At 37.3% G+C, this 25,041-nt stretch overlaps 1 protein-coding gene across 3 annotated transcripts in view; it reads right to left on the reverse strand.

Annotated features, from left to right (window-relative positions):
- The window catches only part of chn1 (chimerin 1), a 48,915-nt gene that overhangs the window by 20,675 nt on the left and 3,199 nt on the right, over positions 1-25,041 (reverse strand). Inside the window, exons 3-7 of one of the 3 annotated variants that reach the window (XM_036566661.1) lie at positions 23,232-23,270; positions 20,811-20,866; positions 13,092-13,123; positions 12,865-12,978; positions 9,203-9,491 (exon numbers count right to left, since the gene is read on the reverse strand). In XM_036566661.1, the coding sequence (XP_036422554.1) occupies positions 9,203-9,491; positions 12,865-12,978; positions 13,092-13,123; positions 20,811-20,866; positions 23,232-23,270 (530 nt within the window). Of the gene's footprint in view, positions 1-9,202; positions 9,492-9,652; positions 9,670-9,766; positions 9,800-12,864; positions 12,979-13,091; positions 13,124-20,810; positions 20,867-23,231; positions 23,271-25,041 lie in introns of those variants that run through there. The other 2 variants (XM_036566670.1, XM_036566678.1) reach the window with 2 other exon arrangements.

Below are 25,041 nucleotides of genomic sequence, written 5' to 3' on the forward strand. Positions count from 1 at the left end.
CACTACAGGTGAGTCCATTACTACTAGTTCAAGACCTGCATACAGAGTCCAAGTCAAGACCCAAGACTTAGTAGTAGTTGAGTCCAAGTCAAGACCCAAGACTTAGTAGTAGTTGAGTCCAAGCCAAGACCCAAGACTTAGTAGTAGTTGAGTCCAAGCCAAGACTGAGACCTGGACCAGCAGTGACAGGGACAACTTCCTCAGAAGATCAATACATAGCCCAATAATAATCTTAATTATTATTATGTCATAATCTTAGTCCAACTTTGGAAGCAAATGATGCTGAGATTATTCTCTAAAACATTCCGGTCTGACCAGTTAAGCCATCATGGAAAGAATCAATTTGATTATCAAGTGGCAGAGAACAGATTTTATTTAAACATGTAGAGAAGGGGTCTCAAATCCAAATAACCTGGGGGCCTCTAGCTAGGTGGCCTTCTCCAAAAGGTGAAAATAGAAAAATGGTAGCATAAAAGAGTATAAAAGAGTATTTGTGTTAGTCGATACTGGTGTGGTTGATGTCGATGTCAATGTTGTATCATGATTGCAGGAGAATAAATACATAGAGCATCTAAGACACATTTTACTGCGTATTGAATTAAACAAACTGACATTTAACAGTAAAATTCCATGTGTATTATCACAGCACATAACAGCAGTAAGTTCTTGCAAGTGAAGTGCTAGAAATGGAGAGCAGTTATCTGTGTTAAGTGGATTAGCTTGATAATTTTGTTAATTTCTTAATTCTGACATGCTGTGTCTACTGCTGCGTCATGAATGAAACAGGCACATGGCAGGCTCGACGGGCCAGTACTTTGAGACCCATGATGTAGAGAAAGAACCGTTTTTATTATGGTTTTGTTGAGATTTGATAATAATCAGTTCAGTTTCTTATCACCTCAGAGGCATCACATTTGGTTGGTCTCAAGAACAATTTCCGAGTCCACCTGAGACAGAGAAGAGACCAAATGATGTACAACAACACTCTCAAATTCAGACCTACTCAACCTGATCAATCTAAGTACTGCCTACTGGAGTAAGTATTGCCTACACAAGTCTTTCATTTGCTGAATGAGGTATGAGGTAGCACCCACCTTTTTGTGAAACCAGCTGCGAGAATGTTTGCTCAACATGCTAAGGCAGCTGCAGAGAAGTCATTAACTGTATTGGGGCTAGGTTGAATAAGGACTTTATTTATAAATGTGGAAAACCACGCATTTCAAAGGGCTCAAACTTCTAAAAAGTTCAGGAATGACTCATTGCTGACAGTTCCACTGTATTAAAACATGTCGAAGAGCATCACTGCTGGGTATGAACGCGTGTTGAATTTGTGTGGGTGTAACAGCATCGCCTGTAAAGAGCTCTGTTCCCATAGGAACAGTGCTTACGTGTATTTCCGGTGAGTAGGAGATGTGATTATCCTGTTTGCTGAAACAGGCTCAGTGATCTCCGGAGAAGGCAACATTACTGCAAACTGCACAGTTAAAAACCACCACTAGCTGCCTCAATTATTCAACCTGTTTGTCTCACACCCACACAGATTTTATACACATACAAAACCAAACTAAACACTCCTACGCCTTTAAAATAGACTCCCACTCAAACCTCTTACATCAGATGTCTCACAGAAGTTCATGATGCATAATGTTTATTTACATCAGAGAAAAACTGGGTCAAACACCTGGGCTACATCTAAACAACTTACTTAGTATAAAGTTCATCCTTCAATATTGGGTAATATCAAATCAAATACTAGAAACTTCAGGATAAATTTGCTGCATTGTGGTTTGGCTTAAGTTAGCTCAGAATAGCATATGTAAAATTAAGTTACACAACAAGAAAGAATACTGCTGTGTTATAATGTGGAATAAGGCTTTGGGGGAATATTTAATTGTGATTTTTCAATCACAGTATTTTCTGCAAAGTATGGTTAAGGGTTGATTTTTGGCCAAGACCACCAGCATATCCACTTTTTCTGGCTTGGGGCTTGAATGCTGAAAGCAGTGTGGCAGACTGCCAGTTAGTTGTGTAGTCATATACATAGTACATGTCTGTTTGAATGCTTCTGACTGGTCTAACTGATCTACATGCAGTAGTTTAAATTTGTCCACTCCTTTTTTTTAAAAAAAAAAACAAAAAAGAAAAAAAACAACACTAATAATGTAAACTATTGTTTAAAATTGCAGCTCTTGCATTTTGAAAATCAAACTCCTTTAAATTGAGATTACGATGTACAAATTAAGATTTTAGTCGATCTGCTAAACATCAGTGCTCACTGGAGGCTCAATATATGCACATGTCTCTCCTCTGTAGTTTGAAGAAAGTGCATGTGATTCACAACGCAGCAGGAAATGTAAAAGCTGTGTAACTTTTACATACTTACTGCAGCAAGTCATGAAAGATTTGAGTGAAAATTAATTCTGCACATGAATAATATCTTATTGTTTTACAACTAAAAGTTTATAACCAGTCTCAATGCACAAGCAATTCTATAGATGACTTTCTGACACTTAAACCCAATTTCAAACCAGATATGACTGCTTTCTATGAACTGCTACTACCTTAAAGAAATGTCTAAGATGCGCACACACAAATGTCCACTTGAGCCCTACAAATGTCAGCCTTGCTTTGCTTCAGTTAACAAGCCCAAAAGCCTATTCTACACCAGCTGGATCAGAGCGAACACAAGCTGGGTTAATCTTTCAAAACATCACTATCTGAAATACAGTTTTCCCACTTGACCCTATACTACAATCTGAATTTTATCACACGCCATTAAAGCAAAAGTTTTTTAGGATAGCAAAGTGGTGAACTGGTCCCTCACTACAAAGCAATTCTACAAAAGAGATGTAGATGTAAACTGAGATGTAGATGTAAACTGTTAAGAAGTATGACTTTAAACCACTATACGAACCACTATATCATTCAAACAGATTGACTAGCTACCTTCTACAAGATTGAAAAGCATTTATGCATTATTCAAAAACAGCCAACATTTTTCTTAACTTTCAGTAGCACTGTAGGCCATCAGGACTCCACAGGAAGTGGGCACCTTGTTGTGATTTGAATTTGAAATGAAACAAACTGAGAGTCCTCCAACACAGGCTTCATACAGTGGAATAAAGGCTGTTCCATGAGGCTGACCTGACTGCAAAAGCGTTACACAGCCAATAATTACTGAAAGGCCGTCTATAGTCTAATTGGAGTTTTGTTCATAGGGAAACGTTTGGATCCAACAGGGGTGACACAAGGACAATTTCATTAATGCAGGACTGTTGTTTTTTTCCCACTCCCACATTACTGTCAACCAACCAAATGATGCAACAACAGCATGGCTGAAAAGCATTCCAGGGCATCAGAACCCATGAGTGACTCAAATGTAATGGACATCAAGTCCTAAAGTGCACAGATTAATCCAAATAAACAAGCGCAGTGATTTGTCTCGAAAAATTTTAGGGAAGTCATAGTCAGTCAAGCAATAAATTGAAAAAAGCCATGTACAATATTGTAAAGTGAATCTGTGTGAGAGAGAGATTTTAAAACAAACTGAAAAAAAGAAATTCAATCCAATTGATGAGCAGTGAGGAGCCACAGCCACACATGAGCTTTAAATAGAGATGGCACCAATTAAATATCAGGTATCGGTGTCAGGAAGACATTAGCAGAAAATTCTTGATCGGGCATCAGTGTTACCATGTTGTTTTTAGTTTAAATACACCAAATTACCCCTCAAGGAACATAAATGTTCAACGTCCACATTTCAAACACTGGTCATTTTTAGACAGGGCTGCCCATCATACAAACATCAAATCATCATCACCTTGTTATTTATGTGCATGACCAATATGACAGGTTCTAACAAACTCCATGAGCACAAAGCTCAAACGAACGCTGAAACAGTCACACGCAAGATGTTTGGCTTGAATAATCACCAACAGTGGGCGTCTCTGGAAGCAAAGTGTCCTTTAGTAGTTTAGACTTGCAATCCATGGAGCTTTTTCAACTAATACTTCTTGTTCCCACACCAGATTCATCTGACCTTATTTCATGTGAACAATATCTTTACTTTGTTTGCTGTTTATAGACTCAGCCTAGAGCTAGAAAAGTTAACCACTGAGACTACAGCGTGACTGTTCTTTCAGTGACCTTTGACTGACAAATGCACACAGATGACTAAAGACTCTGTTGTCTAGTGAGAGTTGCATTCATGAGCAAGGTCAGTTGCACTGACATTAGAGCAAGTGTCCTATGATCAAATGTAGAAAAGGTCATTACTGACACAGTGAGGTTTATTTTATACAAAATCTATTTACATGACAAGTTTAAGAATATCATGACCTTTGGCTTTTGTTGTGCTCTAATTTTCCTTTAATGCAGGAATACATTGTTTTCTCCTAAATGTCCTCTCCCTTGTGTTTTTCTAGAACGCAAATAGTATCATGCACCTATTAAATTTATGACTGAGGAGGAAATCTCTACCAAAAAAAGACATACAGGATGGGAAGCATAACCTGAGTTCAGACTGGCCAGGCAAATTCAGGACAGTGGCTAATTTCGAGGTATAAAGCAAAACCAGATGCTCATCATGTTCCAATTACAAGGGAGGTTTACTTTTACCTCTTCTGAAATGGGCTTGCTTTATTTTTATAATTTGAAAACCCTCGAATGCACAAACATAACTGTAAGACAAGTTCCTTTCTAGTAAGCTCCTAACCTTAAGATGCTTTCTTTACTAGGCTGCTGAAGATTAGGGATGCATGATATGTTGGTGGCCGATAATATTTGCCTGTAATCAGAAAAACGTTATTATCGGTCTGATACTGACATTTTGGCCGATAATTGCAAATAAAAACTTGCTGTCCTATTTTTAGCTTGTGTAAGCACTCAAGCATGTGAAGAAGCATGTGTAGCCACCAATATAGCGCCTTCTTCCAGACCTCATAATGATCTCTGCTGGCTGCCCTGGGCTTCCCTGTAAAGACCTACAAAGGCACGTAATGTAACTTGAATTCTAACAGAAAAACAACGTTGTTTGGTTTGTTTTTAATCAACACATTTTCAACATAGTGTTACATTTATATACTGATTTTTACAATGAATGGTGCAAAAAGGTAGAGACATTTCAGGCTTATTTCAGACACGCAGACAGATGACAGGATTTCTGTTGATCTATCTAGCAACTATGACATGGAAGTAAGTATAATCTAATGTGAATATTTTAGAATTTTTATTCTCACTAAATGCAAAGCCAAGTTCACGTTCCATCTTGAGGGACACAACGTTCATAGATTCATAGACTAACACAAATCTTGTTCAGGACTGACAGATTAGCGAGGTATTCTGGTGTTTTAAACAAAATTAACTGATATAGATTTAGAGAGTTCACATTAGATATCCCATCCGATGCAGATAAACCTATTACTTCCATGTTCAGAATTCTCCCATGTGTTCAGAATTCAGTTATGCTGTGGGGAAACAAATGACTGAGGACACACTCAGATTCACTTTGAACGTCAAAACAAGAGCCAAAAAATTAACTTGCAGGGGACCATTTCCTTTCGCATGAACGTTTTTATTGTTTTGTTATTTTTCACTAACTTATTTTCAGCCTTCCAAAATATAGGGTGATATATTAAGTTGTTAATAAGTGATTAGACTACAACTTAGCAAATTTTACCACCGTCTCTGAAAACTTCAAACAGCTTAACGTTTCTGACCGTTTCTGACCATTATAAAAAAAATATATATATAATATTTCATGATTCCCAACAAGCATCTATAGCTGAATTCCAGAGCACAGCGCCTCAACGACAGAAAACACCTTTGTGTTGTGTGTGTGTGTGTGTATATAAAGCATATGCACATGGCTTTGGAACCTACTCACATACGTTTAGCAGCCTGAAGTTTCTCCACAAGTTGCTTTAAATGTGTCATTTAAAGAGAACAAACAGTCATGAAGCCACACCAGCAGGAACTCTAAAGTACTTATTTACAGCAACAATTTTCAAAACAAGATGTGAAATTTTATTATTAAAATGTGTCGAGTTACTTACAATTATATTACGTAATATGTGACTAAATAAGCAAGCCAGTCTAAACTGCAGCTGACCGTGTATACTGTTTGTGGGGGCTTGGGAAGGAAAAGTAATTGATTCCTTTTTTCAAAAAAAAAAAAGAAAATACTGCGCAAATTATTTTTAGATACTGCATAGGCCTTGTCTGCACTATACAGCATGTTCCACGTTCAACTCTTACACCACTCTTTCAGTTATTTCAGTTAACAGACATCAGAAAAAAGGTGCTGAACTGTAATTCTGGCTATCACTTCTCTAACACTCCACACTCTTGTTTACAGAGGACTATGTTTGCCAATAACTATCACAATAACTGCAGTAATATTACTAGCTCTACATGCTGAGGCATGAAGGAGAATTTCTGACTTGGCTTTGACTTCCAATTGCAGGAGATTACAGATATTACTGGCTCTAAAGACAGATGTGTATCCTTCCTGGTTCTACTACACCTTTATATTACAGGCAAACCTACAGAGACACAAAGCAATTTACAAAGCCGCACAGGATAAGTCTCAGAGTCAGCACAATCTATGTTACTCTTTTATTAACTTTCCTTTGCAACAGACATATGAAGTATAAAGACTTGTCTTGCACACTTGGTTTGTCTTCATTTCAGTGTCTCTAAAACCTCTATAAATATTTAACAAAACTAACACTGTAAGACACAGAAAAAAATAACAAAAGCTAATGAAAATAAAATCAAAGCAAATTAATGTTTTTTGCCGCCAGGAGATTGCGGGTACCAGCTCATCGTATGAACTATGAGTCATTAGAGCCACAACTGGCAGCATCAGCGCAAAGATCCATGTTAAATGTATTTGGCCCAAATAACAAATTAACAAAACAATCCAAATTCTAATGTTTCAAAAAGTAAAACAGCAATTAGAATAGCTCTGCTTTTGAAAATACAGTTTTCATGAGCAGAATATTTATTCACAATTGCATCCTCCCTAATAATTTAGTCTAAGAGCTGTAATGATGACTGTGTGTGTAATTAGTGCATGTTTAAAGCAGTGCTGATTTGCTCTTTAGCTGGCTGATTAATTGTGCTGCTGAGTTGATTGTGTGTGGTGTGAGCATATGGCAGCTGCAGCGCGTCTTCTCTGTGGCTCGCTGGCTCAGATGAGAATGGGCTCAAACCAGTTGGATTGGGCACAATGAAATGGCTAAGTAGAAAGCACTGTACAAGGAACATTCACACCTGCTGTACCAATGAACACTATGATGTCATAGTTAAGGTTTCAAGCAGGGGTGCAGAATAAATCTGTGGCCAATATATCACTCATCAATAAATGGGGGGAAAATTAATTATCATCAGTGCTATATTCTAATTTCAGCTAACGATAACTACAACCAACATTTCAGTGCCCTATATTTAGCTCAGGTATAATGGTAAGACAACTGTCTCACACATGGAAGATTTGAGGTTCAATTTCCCATCCAGGCTAGAAAGTCACTGCCATACCAATAAGAGTCTTCGGGCAACATTTCTCACGTACTGCTGTGAATGGCTCTAGATCATTTTTATGTCTGAGATCTTTTCCCTTAAATAAAAACATTCTAAACTGAGTCACAGTTTTTCCCCTTTCATGAGAGGAAACATTCCTGAATCAAAGGTTCAGAGTTACAGGGAAGTGTGAAGATGGGAATTACTGATGCCATTGTTTTGCACAAAAAAGGAACTGAGCAAGCAGGTGATGAGACACATGTTTGTTACCAATATAAACAAACCATATCACTTCTCAAAGCAGGGACAGCTCACTCAAACATAGTGAAGCAATGATACAGACACAGAGACCCAAATAAGCAAATACAGACCAACACACATTACCTCTACATGCCTTACAAGTGATTAAAACAAGATAAAACTGGTAAGCAATGCAGGACTCAGGATTCAGATTGTGTGTTGAAAAAGTGCCCTGCAGTTATTTTAGATGTCTTTGGCACACAAAGTAAACAAATAGCTTTCAGAAATTGATTTAAAAGGGGGCACAAGTCCATTAGTATAATAATATGATGATCATATTGGGACACAATTATTGTACATCAACAGCTCAGCTGAACTCTGAGCAGTATGGTGGGAGGTTGGGACTTTCTAAAAGCCAAACTAATTAATCCCTCTCTGAGTTTAGTCTCTTTAAAGCCTCCAATCTGAGGAGACAGTCACATTCACACTCTCTCTCACACACATACACACATACATTCTATCACCCACATACTCACAGAGACACAAAGCTAAATCCACTGTACATACACAATTACACAGGTGCATTATGGGGTGTCATGGTTTTAAATTTTACCATTATAACTGCATATAAAATTAAGGGAAAAATAAACAAAAAAACTAATGGTAGAGTAAAAAGTGTTTACAATACTTTACAGTTACAGTATTTTAGGGGTACATATTCTATATGTAAAAGTATTATATAGAAATATTATATATGTATATATAGTAATATATATGTAAAAGACCTCTGTCATGACTGCCTGCCTTCTTTTGTGCCTGTTCAAGAGAATATTCAAATGGGTGACAAATTAAGAAAAAAAAATGAATAATTACCATCCTACCATGCACTGTGGCATACAGAAAAATGCAGACCCAGCTGACCTCAATTTACAATCGATATGGCAAGTGAAAACTATTCAAGCAGCTTTGGAAGAGGGATCATTATTGGGGCATGGATGGGGCAGGAGCTTCAGTCTCAAAAACTTCAACTCAACTGCTCAAAATATTATTTTTGAATAAGTTTTAGGATGATTTGGAGCAATTCCAACTGTAAAGATTAATTATCCTTTAGCACAGAGTGTATTAGTCTTAATTTAGACAAGACTTCATTGTAGGACATTATTATCCACTTTACAAAGTTCTATAACTCATTTATACCCAAAAGTGATCTCTAAAATTTAAAACATTTTAAATAAAAATGAAGAAAATTCATTCTAATTATCTAAATAAAAAAATATCAGAACAAGTGATGTCCACAGCACCCTGAAAACTTGCTGAAGAATGCTATCGTATAAGACATACCAGTATGCCATGACATCCCAAGATACACCACACTCTCTCACCCTCTCCTTCTCTCAGACACACACACACAGTATAAGTGAAAGATAAAAATGAGACTCACTCTCTCCTCCAAGCCGCTGTCCTCTCCATGTGGCTCTTTACCGTCAGGTGTGTCTCTGGTGACGGGTGCAGGTTTCTTTAGCGCAGGCTCGCGGTTCAGAGTGGTGTAGCCCACATGCTCATAGATGGGGTTGATGGTCATCTTAGCAATGTATTCCGCTGCTTTGGTCTCAATGTAGAGTGTGATGAGACCATCTGTTACCAGGTCATGAATGGACTCGAAGCGCTTTTCTCCCACAAAATGCTTCCCATCATAATACAGGCGGAAGTTGCGGGTTTGATTGCCAAAGCTGATGGAAGGACAGACAGAAAAATAAATAACTGAGTGCTAGAGAAAAAAACAAGAGAGAAAAAGAGAGAGGAAGAGCAGGACAAATGACCACCAAGGAGAAAACAAGTAAAGAGAAAGACGGCAAAGGGCAAAATCCTTTTTAGCCAAGCAGTGACTGACCACTAGAAAGATAACCACGTTAGACCTGACTGTGCACAGCTGTAAAAGCATCTGATGGGAAACACAACACTACCTTTAGCTTTCAGACACTACATGCTAACCCAACACACTCACTTTTAAGGGCACCTGTACAATCTTGCTGAACTACAGCTCTTAGCAGTTATGAAGGACACAGAGCCAAGATGGTCAATAATTAAATTAGAAGAAGTCTGTGTTCCACATCTTGGCTCTGTCTTCAGTCAACCAGCACACAGCAACAAACATTAACATGCCGCAAGGCAAGAAGCTTAAACAAAGGGCTACAACAATGTAACGGGCACACGACAGAGAGAATCCTTAAAAATAGAATAAAATATACAAAAAAAATATACAAAGGCTAAGGTCTCTTCATAATACATGAAACCATTGATATGCTTTGATTTCCCAGATGATTAAATCAAACTGAGATATTGAAGATTTTCTCTATCAAACCATTGATATTGACAGAATGCAAAAGATCAGTAGTAAGGATGAATGATGCATTAGTCTACCTAATTAGTCATAAGGAATATCAATTCAAGTTTATCATGCAGTCAATGTCTGCATTATGTGAAATTGATCAGGCAACTGAATATTTATGAGGCACAACCTTATCTCTCAAGGCCAAGAGGATACTCATTTTGAACTCAACAGATAAAATGTAGGCCATAATTACTAAAACACACCATTAGTCAGTTAACACCTAATATACTGTTAATTTAACAGACTTTAATGCACTGATAAATAGCCAGTATGGTAGCAATGAAGCATTACTGTTTTAAGCATTGTTATTTAAGTTACAGAGCAGAAAAAAAATATATCGGCACCTTGTTCAGTATTCAGTAATTAATCAGGCAGGCAAACTTGACTTGAGTGTCACAGAGAGCCTTTGGAATTTAAAGCACTGATTAATACAGTATTAACGCTCTTAATGATCAACAAAATAATGCAGTAACTGAATGTTGAAGCTGGTTATGTTTGCATTCTAGCTCTGTTTCCTGTGTGGATTCAGTTACTCTTCCAGAATGAAAGACATGGCTGACACACATGGGAATACAGGACTGCAGGGAGGTGCTATCTGCAGACGCACCCACACACACACACACACACACACACACACACACACACACACACACACACACACACACACAAGTTTGAGATCTTGTTTCCTGCTTCCTATGTGAAGAAATACTAGACTCCAATAACCACACACACTGATTGAAAGTCAAGTAATCATTCATTTATGAGGGCTGAGTTGCAGCACACAGTACTGGATGGAGTTTCTAGTCTCACTCTAAGTAGGGATGCACAATCAGAATAGGCAGATTTTTGCTCCAAACATGCAATCAGCCATATCTCTCACCGTGCTAAATAGTCAGTTACCTTTCACTTTTGATGAAAAACAGATTTTTACATTCCATTGATTTAAAATGCCAGTTTGGGCCACTAAAGAACAAATCATCACTGTCGGAAGAAAACCTCATCTCCAAAAAGCTTTTTTACAGGAAAACATTATGTACTTGTAATGGACATTAATGTAAAAAAAAAAAATGTACATAAGATGTACATAAGAACTAGTTTAAAAAGAGGATGAAAAGACAAACAACTATTTAAACGGTGAAAAAAGCTAAAGTGAAAACAGAAAAGGGAGTAAAGTTCAGGGATGCAACATGCACGGTATATCAGCAGGTGAGCAGCTTTTAAGAAAGGATTTAATCTCTTACCCCATTCTCAGCCTTTGCTAGAGAGCTCACACACACACACAGGCCAGAGCAATATGAAAATTTTGTGGCCAACACCACGATCAGTTTTAAGGGGCTGAAAAAATATGCAATAATCAATAATAGCAGCCAATGTTAAATATGTCTTATTTTTCTTATATTTCTTATTTTCATTTGTCTCTTCATTAAAAGGTACTTGGTGTTATGATATGTTACCATCACATTAAGGGTGATGTTTAAATATATTTTATAGGTTTTTTCATACTAATTATGATGCTGTTTTGTTTTCAAAGTTACCAGTTCAGTCTGTATTTGTTATCATAGCTAAACAAGGAGTGAACCAATACTGGGTTTACCAGTGGCACAACAATCTAAGGTTTCACCCTGTCTTCAGGAGACTTTAAGTTTAAATTTAGGCTGCTCTGCAACCATAATTATCAATTCATTGTCAGTGATATTTTTGGTGATACTGATAAAACTGCAGGTCATCACTTTCGGTTCATCTAGTCCTAATACTCATGTACTTCAAACACAGTTGCGTAAAAGAGGTTACAAAAAAAAAATAAAAAATCTAAAAGACACACTCTGGCCACTGCATTACACACAGTTTCATCGGGTAGTGCTTGCACTAAAGATTTAAGCTAAAGCTCAGGCTAAGCAACCCTTTCCCTAATCCTGTTTAAAGTGAATAGACCAACAGAAGTTCTTTTACTACATAGACAGCATCAGTAATCAGCGTTCATCAGGCTTTAAAACAGCCAATTCACTCAAAAAGGATAAAAATCCAAAGAGGCCAAATTAAAAAGGATAATCCTATTTATTTGGCATTCATTTAACTCCACTTACAATATATTTGCTCTCTGAGAAAAACGTTCACATCTTATGCAAAACAAAACAGAACTCAGAACTATTTAAAGCAGCTGAGTTTTATTAACCGATACAAATGATAAATTATGAAATTACAAGCATGAATTTAATTGACATTTTATTTTTAACATGCCAACCAGTGTTTTCTTCTGCAATTTATATAAGATTCCTCTCATTCATATGACTATGCTTTGTCTGCATGACTAAGGACTACTATTTAGTAAGATTGTGCAGCTTGTGCGCTTCTACAGTTGCTAATGAGGCTCAAATCTTGAGGGCAGCCTGGTGTCCCTCACAGACTGGGATAAAGCCCTGTATGTGAGGCATTACATCACCTAAACTTAATATAGCACAAGGGACAGAATTAGACTAGGCCAGCAGACATGTTTTTCCCTCAGGACAGTAGCTGAAAAGCTTTAAATTGACTTGATAATAAACAAGTTCAAGTTCAACTTAAAACTGTAAGTTTCAAGTGTAAAGTAGAAAAGCTGAAGGCTGAAAGGACAGAAGTCAAGCATAATTGGTAGTCATGATAAGTGAAGGAGTATGTATGGGCAAAGTTAGAAGTAGAAAGACACAGACCATTAAAAGTGGAAGGACACAGACCGTAAGGCTAAGGTGTAGGTCCCAGGCTGTCTCTGACTTTCTCTAATGAGGTAACTTCCTTCTGCCACACTCAGCAGGTGATCTGCCTCCTCTCTGGAGATCATGCCATGGTACCTGAGGAAGACATAATATTACTTACATCACAGGCAGACCTAATCCTGTCTACTGATAAAGAAATAAGAGTTCATGACAGAATTTAAAACAAAAAGAAAGGTGCTGAAACCTACTCTCGTCCATAGTATTTTGGTCTGTTCTCAACCTAAAAAAAGGAGTAGGAGGAAAAAGAACCATATACATTACAACCTTATCAAACAGTAGAACATCAGCATGGTCAATAATTATGATACTGTATCCCCATAGCCTACTTAAGTTCTCATTTTCCTCTTTCAAATCTTTTCCCTGAGTACTATCCTATTCACATCTAACCTAATAGTCCACACGCACTCTCATGCCCACACTCATATCTTGTTTGAACTTTTATTTTATTGATTTCTATTCTCTCTTACTTGATGCATTTTGTTTGTCTTGTAAAGCAACACTGAACCAGAGGAAGGCGCCATATAAACAAAACTTATTTATATAAATCACTACATTCATGATGACAATGATGGTGGTGATTATTATAATTATTATTATTAAGAGATAGGATGTCCTTAACATCTATCAACTCACATTATTATCATCAACTACATACATCTTTTTAAAGTTAACGCAATCACTCAGGTTAACTGCAGAAAATTGGCAAATAATAAAAATGCATTTAAAGGTGTATTTAGAAGCAGCTAGTGTTTTTATCACAATGTAAGCAACAGCCACTAAACAATAGGAGAGCAGAGACTGATATATATAATGTATGAGCAGGGTTTCACTGTAAATGGGGTATTACCACATTAGCATAATAAAACCCCAAACAGCAAGCCCAGCCGTTTAACCTTGAGCTGGCTGTGAGGCAGCGATCTTCAGAAAGCACATGAATAGGGAACAAGTGCAGATTAAAATGATATTGGCTCATTTGCAGATGCACAGAGTGCTGCCTTTTCTGTATTCACAACACAATCACCAGTCTTCCCTCCCCCATCAATACACACAGACACTTACTCCACTTTGTCTTACTATACTGCAGCGAAGTAACAGAAATGGTAGAAAAAAAAGGGGGAAAATGAGGGTGAAATACAAGAAAATGCTGTGTATGTATGTCTGTGTGTGTACTGTCAAAGTTAAGGGTGGATTATTTTACAAACCTGTTTCACAATGCTCAGGGGAGTTTTGGCTGAAAAACACTTGCATGTTTTCAATAGGGGAAAAAAACAAAACAAATAAAAAATAAAAAAACACCACAACACATCTCAACTAGAAACAAACACAATAAATGCAGCATAATGCTCATTTCTCCAACAAGAAACAAATGTTATCTGTATACTGTCTGTCTTCAAACACACCACCTATTCAGCTTTACATTATGATGAAAACCACAGGGCAAAGTGAAGAGCAGGTGACCATAATAATATGATAAAAAGACGCGGAATAAATGAGCTTGTGATTGCACAATTCATTTTATTTATTATGGCTTAAATTAAATAATGGTGCTGACTTGTGTGCGTGTGGGAGGCGGGCAGGGTGAGGGGGTCTGGAGCTATATAGGGGTAATATGTATCCATGCTATATAGTGACAGGTGATTTTGTGTGTACACATGTGTGTAGCAACAAAGAAACAGCTGGAAAAAAGCTACTTAGCATTCAGGAAAGCCAAGACTAAACCAAACATTTTAAGACATTAAAATGTTTGTTCTTTTGCAATAAATGGTAATAAAACTGGATTCTGATGAACTGTTTATCTGGTATTATTCTCAATAACAATATGCTCACGGAAGCACCCTTCAAACCCTCTTTACTTAGAGGTTGAAATGCTTTCTTCTGGACAATGATTAGAGGTGAACGATAGGATAGAGAGCATTTTTTAAGTGTGGCACCTCAGAAAAATTAAACATTGTGATGCATATTGTGCATCATGAAAATTTCTTGAAGTTTATTAGATTTTTGTCATATCACCCACCCCTAAAACAATAAGGTCCCAAAAACTAACAAAAATATATGTAAAAAACCTTCTGTATCACAAGTTATGCAGAGGAATGTTATCAAGATGAAATCCATATTGCTGCTTACTAGAGATGGAGGGATCGGTCGACTGTGTATCGGCATCAGCCAATTTTCAACCCAAATATGCAATCGGCTGATGTTTAACTTAGCCGACCAGTGACATAAAACATACGAGCCATATTTCTCCTGAGGCGCCAGAATGCACCTGCTGTACCATTTAAAATGGAGCAGGAAAATTTGAACAAGAAGCCAGCAAATAGAAAGCCAACTTCAGCCTCCTCATATTTATTTCACTGATGAAAAACATGTTTCCTGAAGTATATATGTATGCAATACACAGTAACAATTGTAGCGACAGCTTGCTGACCTGCTACCTAGCTAGCTAACGTCAGTTACAGAACTTGCTGTATTGTTGTTTCTCATTATAATGTGGCATTTGTCCGTGCAAAGTTAGCAAAGGGTTTTATGGCCACAAAGTAAATATATCAAAAAGTGTCGTTTGTCTTAGCAATGCGCATCCACAAATTTGGAGGGGGGTCAGAGCTTCTGAAGGAGCAATGAAGGGAGAGGTATGTTTGTTTTGTTGTTGAGAATCTCTTCTGCGCCTTTAAAAGTGGCATCCAGCCACACCCTCAAAGGATATTGGCCAATCATGCTGAAAGGCGAAAGGCATCGGCCCCAAAAACACTAAATGGTTCATCTCTCCTGCTTATTTTATAGCACAATTGCTCACTGTTTGTATTTAGTATGCATTTGTTTTGGTCACTCTGTATAATAGCTTTTTTAAAAGAGGCTTTTAAAAAAGACAAATTTCCACTGTGGCAGATGATGAAGTCAGTCTATTCTGGTCTAATCTGATCTAATGATAGACCACAGAGAATAATCTGAAGCTGAAAAGTTGCAATGATAATACAAAATTATCTGAAATTAGAAATAAAACAAACACAAGCAGTGACACGAATATACAGAAATGTATACTGAACAGTGTTTTAGAATGAAAACAGCTTAGGGAACAGAAAGTATGAGTAAAGAAAATCTGTACTATGACAGATAGAGAGGGCCTGAGCCTAAAGGAGCCACTAAAATGGGTCATACTGCGATGGCTCAAGGGGACTGCTGAATTCTCCCTCTCTCTCTTTCTCTTTCTCTCATTCACTCATTAGTTCTTGCTCTCACAACCTCATACTCCCTCTAACTCACACACAACCATACCAAATAGGCAAGATTTAAAAAAGAAAAAAAAAGAATAATCTGACACTCTCGATCAAAAGATTTTAATCAGTTAGCTCTCAGAAAAGTGTGTGTACATGTGTGTAAGGAGCTGGTAGAAGGGCAGCACAGCACTAACCTGAATGGTTACTGAACCATAAGAAGAAGTCAGTACAGTCACAGCCCTGAGCTCTGATTAATAATGAACAAATGCCCTAGACTACATCACAGAGAGCGTGAGTACCAAAACAGTACAGAATACCAATACAGTACAGCCCCTCCAATAGACTGCCTGCGCTGCCCCTAGTCTAGACATAATTGATTTAGAATCCATCCCACTGCTTCAAAAACTAATCTCAGCTGCACAGAGATGTAGCTGCCAGTACATTCTACCCTCTTAGCAGTAAATTATCTGACTTGTAACAGCAGCGAAACTCTTTTTAGTGCTATACAGAGTCATTTCTTTAAAGAATCATATACAACAGGTTCTCCACCATTTAACCATTCAAACAGCTTCATGGTTCTTTACAAAGCCATTGCCTTCACTAAAGACAGGGGCAGACAAATATCAAAATTTACACTGCCCACTCAGACCACCAGCCCAATGAATCTTGTGGCCAAAATTAAGAATTTGCTGGCAGAACTCCCAAGAGCAAATTACTCTTGGTTTTCTGTTGTGGAAACTGACAACAGGCTTGACAAATCACATCCTTCTCAAAATCATACTTAAGTCATACAAATTTTTTCTTCTGCTTGACTCTGAACTTTTTTTTTCAGTCATCATTCTTTGATTTGATCTAATTCTTTTTTTATTGTCAGCACTGCCACTGTCAGTAAAGCTATATTTTAATAACCCAGCCGTTGTGACAGATTACTTTTCATTGTGGCAGACTGTTTCTGTAGAAAGAATTACCTATCATCACATTAGTTAATGTGACATTCATGTTGCAGTTGGTGAAATCCGAAATAATCTGATTTGATGAAATTAGTGCCGTGTTGTTATTAAAGATGGATGTTTGAGACTGTGTGACCATTTGACTGGTCTAGTGGTTTGTTAAAAGGAAAAAAAAATCTCTTGGACAAACGGCCACCCAGGTGAAAGGCTTTGCAATTTTACTGGCTAAAATATGAAATATTGTGGCCAGGGACACCAAGCAATGTTGCCCACTGACTAAATAATCCTTGATAAAAACCCATTTATAAGGGTATATATCATGATAAAATACTTTCAGGACTTACTAAAGAAGTTAGAATGTCAGGTAAAAGAGAAAAACAGCATGAACCAATCCTCACTGCACTAATGTGGTGATCCGGAGCTCTGTTTCCTGTGGTGTCGGCATAAACCAGCCAGAGGTCTCATGTATACTGTAATAAATTGTAGATCTCCCTGAAGAAGGCTGTTTATTGCTCATAAAACATTCCTCAATGGTACCACAGACTGTGAATTCCTTGAAGCGTCTATCTACAGTACATTCCCTGCCTACTCCATATTTACTACAACACATCAGCTTATTAACACACCCCTTAGGAAACCTGATATCAGGTGTGTTGAAACAAAGACTACACTAAACTGTAAAGTGTTGCAGCCCTACAGTGTTGGGTAACCCTGTGAATAAAAAAATACATAAATATATGGCACCTCAAATGAATTAATAAAAAAATATATATATATAAAATAACTACAGACCTTCAGTCTGACAATAATTGTGAACTTGAGCTAAACATCTTACCAATATCAAAATATGTTTGTTAGTGGCTGGAACTGCTTAAAGCAGGTATTAATGTGTGCTTATGCATTCTAAAGACAAAGAAAGAACAGATTAAATCCACAATCACCAACTTGGAGAAACAATCCAATTACCAGACCACAGGACAAACAAAGCCCAAAGCACAAAGCTCTACCTGCAGCTTTGCAGTGTGTGATTATGGGGAATAGTCTCAGACAGAATAGACATCTGCACTGATTAGACCTCATAATGAAGTCAACTTAAGCACTTAAGGATTTGGAGAAACAATAGACCTGAGGGGTATAACAACGGCTGCTCTTATTGCACGAGACAGAGAGGAATGACCTGCCTGCTGGTACAGAGGTTAGGGTGAGGGCCATTATGGTGGATTTGTGTAAAGATGTGTAAAGTGTACCAATACTGTAAGTACAGGACTGGTAACTTTACTGTAACGTAGAAAGGCCACAGATTATTACAGCTTCTGTTACCCCACTGCACTTGCACAGTCGGGGTTGGGTGTGCTAAATAATCACCTGATGACCTACAAGCACTGAAACAATAAAACACATACAGTGCTTTATCTGATGCTTCTATAGGATAACACATTATGTTTGCCTCATAGATTCCTTCTTTTATGACACATTTTATTCAATTACCATTGTAATGTCCTATGTTATATTTTATGACTAGCACAGCATTACTTTTGGAAGAAATATTGTGCCACAGCAATTTGTTTCACTGCAGCTCTAAAGTGTAGAAAACTGGCAAATAATTGTATTGCTACATAGAGAAAGAATATGTAAATAAATAAAATGAAACAATGCAATGATATGGGAATTGTAGACTGGTGCCAATATCTGACACTTTATGTACATAACTGTTGACGTGGATACTGACACTGATACAAAAACTGTAAATGTACTAATTGGGGCTGGATTAGCATACAGAAAACTGTAGACATTTTAGCGCAGTAGACGAGCATCACCTCTTCTAGAATACAATAAACACATTTTTAAATATTGGTTTGAAATATAGGCCAAATGTAAACATCTGTCCAATACAGATAATTTTTAAAGCAATTATTTACCAATACACTTTCCCATAGTACTGTTCATCACCAAAATAAATGTTCAATTTATAGCTTTTGTTTATGGTTTTGTTCCAGTGAACAAAACCTAGTTACTTTGATTTCTCACCTAACCCTCCAAATGCTCCACAGAAAACAGCCAACACCAAACCTGTTTATATAGGAAGACCACTGATTTCTATTTAAGTGTCTGTTTACCAATTCTTTAGACTGCAGCCTCTTAGGCTAATACTGTTAAATATATGCAGGACCACAGGGCAGATCATGCATGACGAATAGGGCTCAGTTGCCAGGCACAGTAATGGAAATAAATGCATTCATAATTGCAGCCAATTACTCTAAAATACACTGCAAATATACTGCTTCAGTAACCTTAAAGTCTATTTTCTGAATAGTCCATACAATGGAAGACAGAAACCTCACAAAATTTGCATAATAACCCATTTGAGAGGTGTATCAGAAACGGTGGATGTGTAAAGTTTGCACAGAAAACAGAGTGAGGGGGCTCATGTTGAAGGTTTGCTTTGGGACACTGGTGACATATTAGCATAATCTGAATGAGATGTAAATCAGGTTTTTGGACCAGTTTGTGGGGATTATACAGGGTTAAATCTCTTGCCACATCCATACAACCCCTTTGCCCAGGGGAAAATGTGCTTTTCAATAACAGGCCTTTTTCAGCAAGTCTCCAGCATGAAAAATTGTCCTCCAGCATGAAAAATAGGAAAAAAGGCCTCCAGCATAGAAAAGAAAACCTTAATGACCTCTAGAGGGAAAAAACAACATGCAAACATCCAATATGCACTTGAATTCATGGTTCATGTAAATATCGCTGCATGTTAATACTCCACTAATTAAGTGTGCATCCAGACTGCTGAGATGGAGCACTGGGAGATCTGCAAGTGTATGTACATTAGTAGCAGTTGAATTATAGTAACAGCAGGAGAGACCATCACTTTGTCAGCTCAACCTCTCCCCTGACCATCTTCCTTCTTTGTTTTGGTCCCTCATACTGAGCTGGACGAGACTATTTTGAAAGTCAATCATACTGCTAGCACATAAAAAAGCCAAACTGCAGCATGCTGTCCCTAATCAACAAGAAATTAGAATATTCACATGTAAATCATGTATTACAATGACCATACTTCTGCGATTTCAGTCTCAAAGAAAGCTCTCAGCTGAGAAAGGTGTCACTAGGATCAACTTCTCCCCTGGGGAGCATTTCTGCCTCGTCTATAAACGCCCAATCAACTAGGGCTACCTAGAGCTATCTTCTCCAACCTACAGCACTGTCAGACTAGACACAATAATGATAACACAGATGAATAATTCAGAAGCATTACCTTACGCTTTCCTTAATTAAGGCTTCTATCTGCCTGACTAATCTGGTTCTGCTGGTTAGAAGCAAAAGGGGGGCTGTCTGCATTCTGTGTTAGGGAGCTCCCTGTTTATACTGCAGCTAAACTACACACACACACACACACACACACACACACACACACACATTTAGACATCTAATTAAAACATGAATAGTTACTGATGACCTACTTATGAATAATCACACAAATCTTATCACATTAAGATTACTACATACATAAAAATTGAGAAAACAAAAAAGAACTATTGCAATAAGAGGTAATCACCATCGCAACCATTCTGAGAATGTAAAGTCATGACATAGGAAATAAGTATATTTTTATGTTCATTATAAGTATAGTTTGAGTTTCTTGGAAAGAAAGAAATTAGGAATTATGATGAAGGGTTACTGTATTTGCTTCAAAAGACAAATATTGAATAGAGAATTCTGTGCTGGTTTATGTGCTCACCTCACAAGTGCAAGTGACCCGGCGTGGGTGTGGCGCCTCCTGCTGGAGCTGATATACTATAACACAAACAGTGTGATCAAAGATGGCGCACATTAAAACAGAGTAGCAAATCATTATAGCAAACATAAAGTAAAACAAACAAAAAAAAAACATACACATAAGCACATTAGAAACAGATTGAATGATAAACAGATTTATTATGAGATCAGTGAATTGCACATTCCTTTATGGTGGTATAAGAAAACAACAGCCTGGCACACAGGTAATTTCAGAATGTGTCAACAGGGGGTGCAAAGCTGACAGATGATCAACCGGCAGGGAAGTATCATCATGATTATTTATTCTACATGAATTTATAAAGGCATAACGTGCCAGTTCAACATTACAGCTTGTGTAAAGGTAACCAGTAATGCTGCAGTTAAAAATAAAAAGAAAAGCATTTGCTTTGCCTGTATAAATCATTTAAAACATTTATTAACTGCTGTGATCTAATATTTTCATGTTGCAAAGTGGACACATCTCTGAAACATGAAAACATTTGAGTAGGAAAAACTCAATCTTTGCATTTACCAGAATGAGTTCATTAGGGCTGGGACCACATACTGATAATTATTAATAATGGCTTTGGAACTGATGAGTATAATTGAGCATTATTTTCTTTGTATTTTGTATGCATGAGCAGTTCGTGCTTCAACCTGTTTGAAACTCCTGGCCTGCAGAAGGAGTTTTATCGAAGCTCTGAATCAGCAATCTGTGTGTGTGTGTGTGTGTGTGTGTGTGTGTGTGTGTGTAATTCAACACATTGCTCCAGCCCAGCGCTCCATGCATTACAAAGTGCAAACTAGGGTTTCACGATATGGCATGAAAATTGATGGTTATCATACGGTGCGCACTTGTTTATTACCGGTATGGGAAAAAAATGCAACCAAACCTCTGCATGTGCATCTCTTTTCCTCCTCGACTGCCTGTTAATGCCACCACACAACTGATGCATTGCGTAGCGCAGTGTCAAGTAGCAGAGCATCGTTAGAGATGCCGGCAGGGAGAGCTGATAAAGCTAGGTTCAAGTTAATTTTTACACTCTACTCATATAAACTGTATACAATAAAGCATTTAGAATCACTTATAACGCTTGAAATCAGTTTACTACCTCTTCACAAACTGACTGATTTCAAGCCAAAAGATATGAGCTGATAAAGACTAGGCTATTAACGTTTGCTTAAGTAACTTACCACTAGCATTTGTCTGTTCGTCTAAAAAATTGCCTTTCTCTGTGAAAGAATTCAAGTCATGTGTGATCTACTATGGCTTTCTGTGATCTTAATATGGCTTTAATTTAATGTAGCAATGGCGAAGTGTTGAGTGGTGCACTGTGACGTGCTGAGTCATGGAGCACCAGTGCGGGTGCCTCCATTAAAAACAATGATTTGTAATTTTTGGAAGCATGCCAAAGGAGGAAACACACCAAACATGTTCGCCCATCTTCAAGAACACTATCCCTCCGTGCAGATCAAAGTATGTGTCCTATTTGTATCTTTAATCCCTAACAGAAAAATGTGTGAAAGTTTAAACGTCGAACATAAAACGCACAACGAAAATAGTTTTCCACATCACAGCTCCCGGCTACGTCTGTGTTGTCTGTCTGTTTGGTAACCTCTGACATACAGATACACATTGACCTGACACCATAAAGAAACACAAACACACACACGAACTTTGCTGTCTCAGAGGTCTAACAAGTGTTTGCGCATGTGAATTTTTTACTCATTTTTACTGCTTGTACTAATTGTGAAATACTGTATACTCTGACACTGCAATATTTTCTGAAAATTTCAAACTACTGTACAATCCCTAGTGCAATCAAACTACAGGAGCAACCATAAGCTCTCATCTGAAAGGTATTAGTGTTAATGTTTACATTTTCAAAATGTTTCCAAAAACATGTTTTTTGGGAAAGGGTTAAAAAACACTTGGCTTGGAAAGGTCCTAGATGCAGATTCTGCCATAGATATACAGAATATGTTACTTGAAAAGACCCACGGTGTGGGAAGGAAAACCCACGAAATATAGCAATGATTCTGTACCAATTTATCAAGCTTTAAAAACTGCTTAACATCCCATCACTACTGTTAATGAGCAAGCAGGTATTTTTATGTATGCTTGATAAATGTGCACAAGCCTGGGGTCATATATTAATGAATTAAGTACAAAGTATTTAAGTACTTAAGCACAAAACGTGAAATCATCCATTAGCTGTTTAATTTTTCGTCGTTTACTTACAAATGCCACCCGCATAAAAATACCAGCTATCAATGCTATAACTTACACCACTGAAGCCAAATGACTTCTACTTAAAAGAACAGAACAAACAACTTTACATTTGAAAAAGAAGCTTAAATTTAAGAAGAAGGTTATACTCACAGTAGGATTTCCATACTGGTGGTCTATATTCATCATTATCTGTCAGAAAGAAATACCAGACAAATATCATTCAGGTGAGGAGTCTTAATACATGAGTGAAAGTGAAATCAACATGTATAAGAATATATATATACACTGGAGAGGTGGAACAAATCTCTGTTCAGACGTTGCTTCACTTGTTACCTTGCATGAACTTGTCCCATCTACTGTAATAGTCTTGGTAAAGAAAGTCCACCCCCTAGTGGACATTTTTGTCTTTTACTTTGACTAAAGAATGGTTGCAGTTATCTGCTTTAGATCTAACATCTGCTCAGTAAATACGTCAAGTATTCACAAACCGCTGGCTTTAGGGGAAAGAGGAAAATGTACAATAAAAATTTGCAACTTGCACAAATTCCTATCCACTACAAATTCATATCTACTACAACATCATTTATTTTCTCCATTGTCTGTCAGTGAAATCCTTGGTCTGAATTGCATGTTGCTATAAACATTTTAGCAAAAAACTCAAAGACAGATGTGAACATAATTTAGAAGAAAAATGAAGGACTGTTAAGGCATAAGACAACAAATTATCATGGTACAGCAAAGAAGCTTTGAAAGAGATGAATAAATTGTCTACTTTAGGTGCAGAAGTTTTATGAGAAGCTATAGCTCCATATGTTGATGTTTATAAAGCTGTAAGGCTAGCGTCTTGGCCAGGCACTGCTGTATTCTGCCAGAGATGTTTGCTATTGCTCAATGGCCCTTCAAAGATGCGTATGGTCAAATCACAAAATGAACGCACACAAATGACAAACTTACATCTGATAGTATTGCATGTAAATTTGAGCTTAACAGCCTGAAAATACTTGATTTAATCACACTACACAACCACATCATTCCACCTTCTAAATAAAAGCTACATTTGTTTCATTTCACATTATATCTTTTCAACTGTTGTAAATTTTAAAACTATAAAGCTTTAACCTCTGGTCACTGCATGAATTAGGGTGTGCTTCATGTAGTTTATACCCTTTATTTTATTTATGTGTAAATGCCTTAACCCCATTGATAAAAAAACATGTCCAATTCATGTTATTTTTGCAACATAAATATATATTATGATCCAGTAGACACTTACGATTGGCCAGTACCACTGGAAAGGGAGAGGTGAGCCATTGTTCTTACCCACAGAACAGCAGGGTCAGTCACTCTCCAATTAAGCCCCTTTCACGCATGTACTTTTACGAAGGAATTCAGTTGCAATGAATTGGGAAGGGGCTGAACGTGAACAAAACTCAAAGTCAAATTCCAGGTAAGACTGATGCAATACAACTGTGGTAAGCAGTATAACCAGTATACTTCCTGAGAAATTATCACAAGAGCTCATTTAGACATTAGACCAGTGAAGCAACAAAAGGAAAGCCTAAAACCATCAAAGAGGAAGAATATGGGAAATGTCTGGAACTCAGAGCAACTCAGAAGTTAAGAAGCTATTGCACATTTGTGCTGAAGACATGCTTGTGCAGGGAATGATGAGTGAATCACTGGTTAAGGGAGGTGTACCAGTATAAAAGGCAATACTGGTGTGACGTCTCTTAAAATAGATTTTTCTATACCATGGATATAGTGATAAACAAAAAACATGTAAAAAACACTCCAATCAAGTCCCCTTTTGCAAGCTGGTCACACCTACTTTGCAACATGCTCTATTTTGAGAAAATAAATCATTTCCTTGATATTAAAATAAAGGAGAATGTATCCGTTGTAAACCCATCCAACAGGCAGGGGTAAACTTTGTTGACATAAACATGCAGTAGAGCAGTCA

The sequence above is a fragment of the Colossoma macropomum genome, unplaced genomic scaffold (genome assembly GCF_904425465.1).
Source record: "Colossoma macropomum unplaced genomic scaffold, Colossoma_macropomum, whole genome shotgun sequence".
In the NCBI taxonomy this organism is placed as follows: domain Eukaryota; kingdom Metazoa; phylum Chordata; class Actinopteri; order Characiformes; family Serrasalmidae; genus Colossoma; species Colossoma macropomum.